Below are 12,755 nucleotides of genomic sequence, written 5' to 3' on the forward strand. Positions count from 1 at the left end.
AAGTAAGGGGAAAGCACATATTAAGAATTCAGAATTCACATATTCAGAATTACAAATAGAATGCCATATTTTTATCTTTTCCGTGTAATAAAACATGTGTTTTTTGAAACTGGAATGTTTCAAATGAACAAACTAATGCATTTTTTTTTTTTAAGGAGATAGAATTTCTTAAAGAAGAGCTGTCAACTTGTAGCCTGCCAAAATTTGAATGCAACTCTCCCGGAATTCTACAGCAACAGATTGGTATGAAGTCATGTAGGCTTGTTAATTTCATCATTCAACATTCAGTGCCTTTATTTTAATTTCCATTTGAATGTGTGCTAATTGGTTTTTATATGCATCAGTCCACATGATGATCCACATTTACTAATTTCTGTGAAAGTTCAAATAGCATTTTAGAAAAACCTTGAAACCATGTTCTACTCCTTCTAAGTATTATAGGATGAGTGTTCAGGTTATCGGCACCACTACAATGCCACAACTGATTGGTTAACACTGGCTACAAACAGCCAACACTATGGCAATAAATTTAAGCATCAGCTTAATGCATTATTTCCCCCTTCCCCGCTAAAATCTCTAAATGCACTCAAGTAAACAAACTTTCCACCCCAAACCATTTCAAGCTGTACAATTTCCCCCAAAAACTTTACTCAAAGTCAAAGTCGTAGAATTGCAGAGTTGGAGGGGACACTGAGGGTCATCTGGTTCGACCCCTGTAGTGCATGAGTCTTTTGCGCAAAGTGCGTATCCTATGCCTCTACAAATACTAGGCACCATTCAATCAAGGCTGTATTTTTATGCACACTTTTAATTCATTCTGAGAAACAAGTGTAGTCCTGGGAGGCAAGTTAAGTATTTTGAAGTCCCTTTTATTTCAGTAGGAGAGTTGCAATCCTATGCACTACTGAGAAATAAGCTCAGTGAGACTTACTCCCCAGGTAAGTGTATCTTGCATTAAAGTCTTAAGCACAATAGGCCTTAAATGTGACTAGACGATGCATACTGAATATTTTTGCATATTGATACACAGTAAACCTTAAAAGCCAGATCACCGATCTTCAAGAAGCCAATGAGACTGCGGTCTTAGAGCTAGCAAAAGCAGATGAGGAGATTTCACAACTGAAGAATGAAATGGCTCAATTAAAATCTGACTATATGCAGAAGTTAGCAGACTCTAAAGAAGAAAATCTTAATCTGAAGAAAATGGTAAGGGGTCTGAGACAATCCTTTATTATAACTTATATACTTTAATTTTAAACCTGTGTTTTTCTTTAAGTGGGATAGAAGACAGGTAATATATATTTAATCATGTATCAAACAGTAACCAAAGCTATAATTAGTCAATGGGTGATATTCATTTGTTTTATGCCTACAACTGTGAGCTTAAACATTCTTAGTATGCATTTGTCTCCTAAATGTTTTATAAAATAATTGCATATTTTACACATTCACTGCTAAACCATGCTGTAAAGAATGATAAACTCACTGCATGCAGAAAAAGTACCACAGAAGAGAAAGAGTTCTGGTCTTTTTACTTGCATGTTTGGTTTGTTTGTTTATTAAATTTGTTGTTCACTTACTTTGCCACGGCAACTCTAAGCGACATGCAATATTTTATGTGACTTATAATTTATTTTTACATAGGAAATTCAAACATAAGAACCTGTCCTGCAGTCTGCATTGGCACAGGACCAGGTAGGGTGCATTGTGCAATTTCTCTGCACATGAATATAATCCATTAGGCAAAACTTTAAGCAACCTGGGAATTACAGCAGTTCAGAAGTGATCAGTTATGCTTTAAACAATTGATTTCTTATATGTTGATTTCTACTCTTTATTGCTTTCCTCCTTCATGATCAAGAATCAAAACACAGTTTAAACTAATTCTTCCCCCTCTAAAGATCAATAGGATGCACACCAGACATGATCCAGTAGACACTTATGAGCAGACCTTGCATGAAGAGATTTGTGAGCTAAGAGCTGAGTCCAGGAGACTGAGGGAAATCGGCCACCAGCTGAATGAGGAAAACCACAGGATGAAAGAAGAGCTATGGGATGTAAAGAGGAAATATGAATGGATCGTGCATACAGTTGCTGGCAAACAGGATGGTAAAGGAACCACCATTATGGTATATTGCTTGGGTTCTTACGATGATCAGTAAACAGCCCAGTATGTTGCTCCAGCAAAGACATCTCATTAACAACATTAACACCAGTTACTTTTGAGCAATGACTTTATAGCAGAGCTTCATGGCAGTAGCATAGCATGGGCAGGCACAGGGGCAGTTGTCCCAGGTGCATAATTATTAGGGGCACAAAATTTCAACACCTCAATACAGCTGCCTCAATTCACAGTTCCATCACTGGGCTCTGTTGAAAATGGCTCCTCTGTGCAAACTAGGAAGTGACCTCTGCAGACAATGGAACGACTCTTCTTGTCTTTGCAGCTGTGATCTTCTGGGCGATGCAGATGCCATTAGTCAGTTGAATGTGCATGCATACTCTGTCCGTTTCCCTCACTCCCACCCCCTCTCTGTGTGGCCCTGGGCGCTGGCAACTCATGCTACACCACTGCTCATTGAGCCCATTCTTCTGCATGGGTTCATCATGTGTCCACTGCAATGTAACTAATACAGGAGGAAGACTGACTATAACAGGCCCCTATCCATCACTATTGTGCGCTGGCTGATGTATAAAAAATAGTTGCTACTCGCCATGCAATCAGATAGACCTGGTCCTGGGGTTTCTTAAGAGGATAAAGTGCATTTAACAGGTTTTCAATCATCATCATCATCATCACTGAAGATATAGTGACAATGAACTTGATTTCAACCACCAACTTCAATATGAATCCTATCATGGAGAGAAAGGTCTGAGATACACATCACCTCATCATTCTGGGTTTCCTCTGTGTTTGTGCCCAAAATGACTGTTTTCATTTTAAAAGATCTTGTCTCTAGTCATTAGGTACATCTTTATACCCTCAACAATTATCCCAAGTATTTTATAAATTATCCGAGGCAAAGCTATAACATTAACACCAATACTACCACAGTGAAATTCACCAAAACAAATCTTTATTGGAATTCGAAATGCCAGAAGAGGTATTTGTTGATTAACTGTAAAGGTGATTAACCCTCAACAGGTAATTAATACTGTCAGAGTTGATGGTTAGCAAAAAGAGATCCAGCACTACAGAAAAGGGACTTCAACTTTCTACTGCGGTCACAGCAATGCTGAATCATGACAAATAGCTATAAAATAGCTTTCTTAAAACTAAAAGTGCTTGAAGATCAGTGCAACTAGCAGCAGTTTGTATATTTATTTTACATTAAGTTCTTCCAATGAGTATCTAATGTTACTCATTTGATTACATTTTATTTTAAATGTGGCATCTGTGATAAGTAAGACAATTCTGTTCCCAGCTATACTAAAGCCAAAGTGTATTTCTCACATCTTAATTTAAAATACTAATAATAAAGCAGGAAGTTGCTCTTTCAGAAGACATTCAACCAACAAACGGAAAAGACATTTCACTTTTTGAAAATACATCATTTTAATAATTAAAGCATCAGTGCTTAATAAAAAAATAGTTTAGTTTTAATAGACTGCATCAACAGTGATTTAAAAAGATTGACTGAGTGAAATATTATTGCTTTATAATATATAAAACATCTAAGCAGAATTTGATAATAAGCAAGGCTTTTATTTTTATCTAGAAAAGTTACAAGAACATTCTAGGAAAAATGCTTCTTCCCCATCATCCATAAATAGTGAATCTACAGAATTTCTGATTTCTGGATACTGTGACACAGGGCTAGCAAAAGAAAACAGAGACTTAAAAGGTATGGTAATTAAAATATGCAATTGCACATCTTCTCATTTTGCCTTGTTAGCACAGAAAAGAATAAAAAAGTATACTGCATGTTCCCATGAATCTTCATATGGAAAGAAAAATCACTTAATTGGTTTTCTGTTTTCAGCTTTCTTTTTATGCAGTCAGTGAAAAGTAAGATCTATTTGGCTGCTTAGAGTTGTGAAATACTTCCTCCAAACATTCCTTGCTTTGGATATTATTCATTATTCTTTATGGCCTTTCCACACAAAACATGCCAGATTTCAGTGGACCCAGAATATAGGAAAAATTCTGAGCTTGGGTGTTATTGATTTTAGTAATGCATCTGCATGCTTTATTGGATTGGGATAAATTAAGAACCTCAAAAGTGTAGACTCCCTGCATTCGTCCAATATGGGGGAAAGGAACATTGGTCAACATACTGTTTTCAGTACTGGCAAAACAGCCACAAAATGTGATGGCTATGTAAGGATTTTACATTATCATAAAGGCATTCAGACAGACAACTGAAGAAAAGACTAACCTTGGAGCTGGGAGTCCAATATTATTATTATTATTATTATTATTATTATTATTATTATTATTATTAGAATTAGAATTAGAATTTATATACTGCCATATACCTGCAGGAATATAAAACCATAAAGTACATAATCAAAATAAAACAACAACCCAGTAACACACACACACACCATATTTGTAAAAGGGCATAGGATGTCAATCAAATGAACCAAAGGCCTGGTTAAAGAGGAATGTTTTTGCCTGGCGCCTAAAGTTGTATAATGAAGGCACCAGGCAAACTTCGCTGGGGAGAGCATTTCACAGATGGGAAGCCACTGCAGAGAAGGCCCGTTCTTGTGTTGCCACCCTCTGGACCTGTTGTGGAGGAGGCACATGAAGAAGGGCCTCAGAAGATTATCTCAGGGTTATCTTATCTGACCATTCTTATCTTATCTATTCTTATCTGACCAATAGATTTAACTATTATTTTCATCCTTGGAGTTGTCACAATATATCTGTAGTGGTATATCTTATTATTTGAATGAATGTGCTTTTGGCAACTCCATATCATTTTTCCAAGAGCACAGAAATAACCAGGAAAGTCAAACCTTTAGCCCCGGGGAGTTTATCAGGGCCTTCAAGAATCCCCAATACGTCCAATGACATCTCCAGGGCTATGACTAGCCAATGACTGAGGCCACATCAGTGTCTCTCCCCTTGTCCCCTTTCAAATTAGCGATATGGTTCAAGAAGTGTGGCAAGTAAAGAGATGTTTGATCAAACTGAGTGCACTGGAGCAGGCTATGCAAATTACAGTGTTCTAGCATTTTTTAAAAAAACAACAACAACCAAACAAACCATGGATTGATGCACTTTAATGGTTTCCAGGATAAATATCTAGAATTTTACAACTTAAGTATCTGAGGTGAGATAAGGTTTTTTAGTTTTTTGCACACAAAATTATAGAATATTCCCTGAGCATCTGTTGGTAGGGAACTGGTTCCACATTACCTATTTGAGTTGGGCATCCTTGAACAAAACCTTGCAACTAGATTTGACCCAAATTTTCGAGCAGCTTTTTAATGTTTTTTTAATCGTATTTCGTAAACCTTTTATTGGCATCACATACAACATCCAAAACAAATCAATGCAGAATTACCACTTCCCCAGTGGCACAAACATTTGCTAAAAGAAAGGAGGCAGAGCAGTCTATCGTCACATCTCTTGGTCTCCAGGGAGATCAGACATCTGCAGTGTAATTTTTTTTTTTTAAATCAAGATGATGCATCTGAAGAGGTAACAGAGGCGAGCAGCAGCAACTTCCCTTGCATTACTCAACACAATCAAACAAGTCATGAGAACTATGATCAAAACATCTCAAGTTCATCTTCGAGTGGTGTCTCTCAAGTGGACACTTGCAATAAATATTATCCAAACAGGTAAGAATTGAATGGACATGAATATGATTGTGTTGTAAATGTAGTTTTCTGCTGTAAAGAAAAAGGTTGAGACCCCACACTGTGTAGTACTGCCAACTTAATGAATGCAAAGAGGTCAAGTAACTCTTCAGCAACAGTCTAGCTAAAGCAGGAAAGCACAGAAACATGTCTGCTGGGCTTGAGCTCATCATAAGATCAAGGACTGACTTTCCCCTTTGCTTGATTGTGTATAGATGTCAGCCAGCACATTAGATGAGATCAATCATGATCTTCTGTGCACTCCAAGATGCGACAGCTAGGATTGTTTCAATTTATGGCTATAAAGCTAGGCTCACTTCAGAAAGGTAGGGCTGTGAGAACTATGTGGAACTGAATGAGTGGCAGGTGTTGCATTGACAACTGTGGGTACACTGATTGCCACAGCAAAACCACTGAATAGGAGGGGAAGCAGTAGCATAGGGGGTCCCTTAATGCTAAGTAAGCCAAAACCAAGATAGGCACTAAAACATACCTAAATCTCAATCCAAGCCTACTGCATGATGGTTTTAACATTACAAATGACAGGAAAAGATCACCACCAAATATTCTCTTTAGCACAGGGGAGGGGGACCCCTAACCCTTCAGGACTCTCCCTAGGTCACACACCTCACCAGCCCTACTCCACGCCCTCTGAGTAATTCTGCTGGAGTGGAATGTGCCCTTGAGTTGTGCTAATGCCCCTTGCTTGCCTGCTTGGTGCAATAGAGAGGGGCCTGTGCATGCAGAAGCCTTTGGCTTTGTGTGTTTGGAATGTGTCACATTTTATAAAGCATTGTTTCCATTGCTGCACCCACTTTTGCCTTTGGACCTAACACCATGTGAATGCAGGCTTTGAAAAGTTGGCCACGAGGGAATATGGCCCTTTATTTCTGCAATTTCCACATGAAAAAGACAAAGCTATGTACAGTGAAAATCTATTTCATTTCTATCCCAGCCTTCATTAAACCTGGTGATCCTATGGCAAAACCACAGAATAAAAACATTTTAAAACAATATTCTATTTCTGTCCAATATTCTATGTCTGACCAGGACCCTTCCATGGCCCACATACAGCAGGTAGCATTTTAGATCTCTGCCTCCTCCTTTACCTTTCTTATCTGTCCTGCAGTGTTGTTAAAAAGACCTTCTATAATGCTATTAAAGAGAGGCATGGACAAACCTAAATCCAAATCTTCCACAAATACTGCAGTGATTCCCTAATCCTTTACAAGGATAATAATGAATTCCTTGCTTTCCTAGAGACAAATGAAGTAGCTTGTCCTCAGTCTCTTTCATTTATCATTACCGTTTAAAACACAGAGTAAGTTTTGCCAAGAAAGGAGTTTGATTTTGTTAAAATGTGTACAGCAGCTACCACTGGTTGAAGGTGAAAGAACCTGCTGCATAAAAGATTTTTCTTGCAACTTCCCTGTAACATCAGAGCTGTGGCTTACATCAGAATAGCAGGGCTGTGTCTTGTTTCTTCTGCAGTCCAAATAGCAGCCAGCTGTCCCCTAATTTTGTGCATGAAAATTCCCACATATTGTTAGAATAAAGAATTTGAATAGATGTTATTGTTACCCCCCACACAAAAAAAATATCACGGCTCTTTTACTTAAGTTGCAATGAGAATGCAGTGTTAGAGTGCATATAAGTTCAAGGAAAACCACTGTTTTTATCAGGTACCTGTAAGGGCCAAAGTAGACATGATGTGAGAGATCTGTGATCACATCTCAGGTATTTTTATACACTTTAAAGCAGCAGTGTGGGTCCACAAATTGTACAAGAACCACAGCACTATGGGAGAGGAGTGTAACCATTTTCTTGCATGTCATTTCACCGATATAAATACCATCCAGTGAAGCTGTGAAGAAGAGGAGAGAAAAATATGGGCACCCATATTGTACCCATCTTTCCCCCCCATGGGCATTTCTCCTATTTAAATATTTATAGAACTGTGATTATCCCCAGAATGGGAAGAAGATGGGAACAATATAGGTGTCAATCCTTGCCCTTCCTACAAATTAACATTAGCTTGGGGGTAGGGGGGCCTGACTGAAGGAAATGGAATTGTGAGGGTAAACACTCAGCAACATGGCCCAATCCAATTTTGTTTCTTCAAAAAGTTGTTGGGAAATTCGGTCCCAAGTTTCCCCTGTCATGTCTAGTTTGTTCATAAGATATGTAGGATTCTTTGGTTATCACGAAGAGTCTGAATAATAAAGTTGTGCTGGAGTACCAAAAAAAAAAAAAAAAAAGGACTCTTACGTCTTTCAAAGGAAAGCTATTGATTTTCTACAACTTTTTATCCCAGGATTCATCTAGATAAGGCGGCACTATCAAGACGACCATTTGCACCCAGGAATGTTACAGACTTGAAAGTTGGAAACCTAGTGAAATTTTCATGCCCAGCAGGAAAAATCAGCAAGGGAACTGTTAAGTATTTGGGACCACTTTTGGGGAGAGAAGAAGACTACCTTGGAATAGAGCTGGAAGGGGATCAAATAGGAAGGCATGATGGAACTTTTCAAGGAACACGCTACTTTCTTTGGTAAAGTTTACTCTTCTATCTAGCAATAGTATATTTGAGATCTTCCCTTCCCACCCCGAACCCAATTTTCCCCAGGGGCAGAAATAAAGCAATTTCACAGTTTTCTTGTTCAACATTTTACCTTTACCATGCATAATATGCAACCACTAATGGATCACAAATGTGTGTTGGCAAGTTTGTGGTTTTGAAGTATTGCACAAAATACAACATTACAAAAGCTATACTACTCAATTGAATATATTACTGGTGAAGACAGGGTTCATGGCATGCTCCTTACAATTAGGATAGTAACTAACAATAGCAGTAAGTTCACTTTTTATTGATGAGAGCTTCAGGATTTAGCTACTGTCTGCAGCAAATTGTGTTAAGCATTGATATCAGTGTAAACGCAAGTACCTTGCATCCTCCCATCTGTAAAAACTGGTGTGCAAGAGATGGAAAAAGCCAAGTATGTGGGAAATCCTGTGTCACCATCTCATCAAGACTAGAATTTCACATATATTTTTTTGCACTTTATCAAACAGTAACCATGCCTTGTACTCCTAATTTGGAGTGATGGCAAATTAATATGCTGTTATCAAACATTTAAAAAGCATTATTCTCACAGAGCTTTGTAAATGCACCATTTGCAACTTAAAACATGTGTAAATGCTTTACACCATCAACTACAAGGTATTAAATGTTTCCCTCCCATAATTGTGAGAGTTTTGGAATTCCCTCCCTACAGAGGTGTCTGGCACCTTCATTATGCATTATTACATATTTCTAGAACCCACTCTCTTTGTGATTGTAATTCACTTTAAACTGTTTGTATCTCATCCTGTGTCTGTCTGGTGAAGTGGGTAATAAATAAATAAATAAATAAAAGTTTTACTGGTGCTATTAAGCATTGCAATGGATGTAGGAGAAAAATCCTGAAAATGTGATGTTTTCCTGGCACTCTATATATGCCTGTTTCTGCCCACTTTCTGCCTCCAATCAATTATTTTATATCTATGTATTATAAATGTCTGAGAGCTTCCTTTATATAATGGACATTATGAAAATTCTAAAGAAGAAATTGCTTTGTGCATCACTAGAGAGAAAAGCTTGCACTCAGAAATTCTATAGTTCAAAGTAGCTCTATAAACACGAGGTGTGTGCATGAGCCCAAGATTCACCTTATATTTGTGCATATATATATATATTATATGAAGACAGAAGTGCCTGGCCCGCTCTGGTCCTTGGGGTCACGAAGAGTCGGACACGACTAAACGACTATATATATATATATATATATTCTTTCCACTTCAGTCTGTGCTTTGGGTTCAGAGGCACTTTGTATAAAACAAATTCATTCTCATGGTAAATCTAAAAATTACTTTTCCTTCTTTTTGGCAGAAGTTGCTGAAATTTGCAAGTGCATGAACCCTCTCGTTTTTCTTCAGACTGCATAAATGTTTGCAGAACTCCTCCAGACTAGATTAAGCCTGCCAGTGGCTTCTGTGGGGGATGTAAAATGAACTCACATTCTCCATAATCAGTATTAGGGCAATGCATTTGCTAGGCCAACTAAAACTCCAAAATCCATATTAGTTTAATATTTTCAAGTTCAGGGAAGCATGGTGGCTTGCGCCTTGCTTTTTCATAACTTAAAATAATTAAGAAGTAGCTGAGTTGTGTGTATTCTTGCTTGTGCATTTTTCAAAACATTAGCTTCACATGAGCTGGCTTTGCTTTCCTGGAGTCTCTCCCAGAGTTTGTGGGGACAAAACTAGTACGTAAAAAACGAGTGCTTTTAAATTGCTGGAAACGTCAGAGTTTTGTGTGACTGGAACAGTGCATGTATCGCCTATTAACTACAACCTATAACAGGAATAGCCAAAATAGTGCTTTCCAGATGTTGCTAAGCTACAACTCTCAGCATCCCTGCTGAGCTGTAGTCCAGCACCTAGAGGGCACCATATTGGCCATCTCTAGCAATTTGTATCTCCATTCCAAGTCTGAACCATGCTGTGCTCTTCAAAATTTTAATACTAGCTTTACTGCCTGAGCAATGGCTGTAACTTCAGTGCAGGGAGCGTTTATCCCCTCAAATAACCCTGATATCTACTTTCAGCAATGCCTTATCATTTCTTGACCCTTTCCTCAATTTATTTTTTCCTGTCTCTACTAGTGCTACAGTATACATCTCCACTATTGTATCTCCCAGAGTATACGTGATAAAGTGGTGAAATAGAAACTATCCTCAACAGCAAAGATATTCCATCCTATGGGCGGGGGGGGGGGAGAGAGAGAGAGAGAGGGAGAGACTAAAGTCACAATTAAAAGATAGTGCTGGTCCTGGTAAAGGGTTTCCCACTAACAGAAAATTGTGCATTTTCCCCCTGTCATGCAAAAATGTCTTTGTTGTCTTTAAATTGTGGCCTTTAAGAATCCAAACAGAAAACACTGTCCAGCAGCAGATTTCTGTTTGCATGACCATCGAAGTAACTTGAGTAAATTGAGTTTGTAACTCTTGTTGGTTAGTTAACTTTATGTCATAAAAAGTCATGTCAAAGAACCATATCCACATTACTGACTTTCAAAATTTGTTTTCCAGTGCCCCTAAAAAAGGAGTTTTTGTTAACTTCAGCAAAATCATTATTGCCTGGGAATAACGATTCCACTACATCCTGAACAATGAATGCATGGACTTTAAAGCCTTCCAATATATTGTGCTTCTGCTGCAAAGAAGAAACAAAGTGTTTAGAACTCTGTTCATCAGTGTATTTCTTCCATTTTTATCAAGTTGTATTTGAGCATTTTATAGTATTGTATTTTTTTGTAAAATAAAACTAGTTGTACTATTACTGAAAATGCAAACAGCAAACATCTGGACTCAAGTCATAATAGGTATGAATTCCCCCAATGAACTGATTTAAAACAGTTTATTTTCCTTTCCATGTAGAGCAATCAAGCTTATGATTGCTTACATGTTTTTACAGAGAATGGAAACACATGAACAAAGTGGTAAACAAAAACAGCTGAAGTGATTTCCATGATTTTCCATTAGGAAAAATATGCAATCATAACTGCAGATACAGTTGTCATAACAGAGTGCCTGGCAAGAGTTGGAACCTTTTCCTGATAGCAGTAGTAATAGAAAAGTCCACCTAAGTACGAAGGAGCTGGTATATCTGACTAGGCATGAGAATTTATTATTCACTGGTAGTAAAAATGGACCTAGCTTACATTGTTTGGAATTTGATATTTATCAGCCATAGGTTCAAAAGACATGATTACATATATTTTATCTACCAAGCTCCTAATTCATCACTTGGCTTGAACTGGTACTTGGACCTGCTGAATCTATGATGAAATAGTGAAGTGACATCATAAAATGGCAACAATAGCAGCTCCAAGTATTATAAACAAGGATTTTGCCCAGCCGTAGCTAAGAGTCCTTTGGCTCTTGTGCTTCAGCTCAGATCATAGGCAAGGCACTGGGCTTATATTACCTAAGGGAGACAAAAAAACAAGGCACCTGAAACAGCCCCAGCTGATTAACTTCAGGCCTCCCTTGCACTACTCATATTAACATTATCTAAGTCAGTGTTTCCCAACCTTGGGCCTCCAGCTGTTTTTGGTCTACAACTCCCATCATCCCTAGCTAGCAAGACTAGTGGTCAGGGATGATGGGAATTGTAGTTCAAAAACAGCTGGAGGCCCAAGGTTGGAAAACACTGATCTAAGTTACCCTCTGCCCTGTCCAAAACTACCTGCAAGTAAGTTCTCACGGCAAACACTGAATCTAAAATGATTTTATGGTAATAGTGCCTTGGCTTTGGTTCCTGTGTAAGACAGAATAGTTAAGGATACAGCCTGAGGGAGCAGATTTTTGCTAAAGAGGGCAAGATCCTTTAGCTCACTCTGGATCTCAGCCATGCTGAAATGTTAGCTAGCAACCTATAGAAGCAGCTGATGGTGTGCTTAGTTGCACCTTGTGACTGAAATGTGGAACCCTGAAGATTACAAAGCAAGAGTTTTTAATGGTTAAGGTGTCATTTCTTATCTAGCAACCAAATTTATTCTTTCTGCAACAACCTAGGAATTTGATATAGATACCTTTATGTAACTCCCATGCATGATCAAATGTGAAATATCTGCATTGGATATTAAATGCAAGAATTCCTTTAGCAACTATAATTCAAAAACTTCTGATGTTCATAAACAATGAGACACCATTGATAACCAGGTACCTAATTTTGACTTTTTTGGAGTTCCACAGGTTCACTGGAAACTGACAAGACCAAAATACCTTTTTTTTTCTTCACGGTGGAGATCCAAGTTTAATGTAGTCACCAAACAAGATAGGTACTGATTTTCGGGTTAGAATGTATAATACAGCAGTTACTTATGGAGAAAGAAT

General features: G+C 38.0%; 1 protein-coding gene across 2 annotated transcripts; it reads left to right on the plus strand.

Annotated features, from left to right (window-relative positions):
• Nucleotides 1-95: 95 nt before the first annotated feature.
• LOC309368521 (uncharacterized protein) lies at nt 96-11,425 on the plus strand. Of its 2 annotated transcripts, none has more exons than XM_081908634.1 (7): nt 96-243; nt 669-1,206; nt 1,902-2,109; nt 3,720-3,845; nt 5,637-5,796; nt 8,129-8,365; nt 10,947-11,425. In XM_081908634.1, the coding sequence occupies exons 2-7, from the start codon at nt 1,132-1,134 to the stop codon at nt 11,002-11,004; spliced, it is 864 nt and encodes a 287-aa protein (XP_081764760.1). In that variant the 5' UTR covers nt 96-243; nt 669-1,131; the 3' UTR covers nt 11,005-11,425. The 2 variants fall into 2 exon arrangements, with proteins under 2 accessions (XP_081764760.1, XP_081764759.1); XM_081908633.1 differs by having other exon boundaries at nt 97-243; nt 1,031-1,206.
• Nucleotides 11,426-12,755: the final 1,330 nt, after the last annotated feature.

Source organism: Podarcis melisellensis, assembly GCF_964234715.1.
Source record: "Podarcis melisellensis genome assembly, chromosome: 4".
In the NCBI taxonomy this organism is placed as follows: domain Eukaryota; kingdom Metazoa; phylum Chordata; class Lepidosauria; order Squamata; family Lacertidae; genus Podarcis; species Podarcis melisellensis.

What these genes read in the sequence shown, in the direction of transcription:
- LOC309368521 (XM_081908634.1), top strand. Translation starts at nt 1,132, where the DNA reads ATGGCTCAATTAAAATCTGACTATATGCAGAAGTTAGCAGACTCTAAA. An exon ending in AGTTGCTGGCAAACAGGATG is followed by an intron (nt 2,110 to 3,719) that starts GTAAAGGAACCA and finishes ATTTTTATCTAG; the next exon opens with AAAAGTTACAAGAACATTCT. An exon ending in AATAAATATTATCCAAACAG is followed by an intron (nt 5,797 to 8,128) that starts GTAAGAATTGAA and finishes TTTTTATCCCAG; the next exon opens with GATTCATCTAGATAAGGCGG.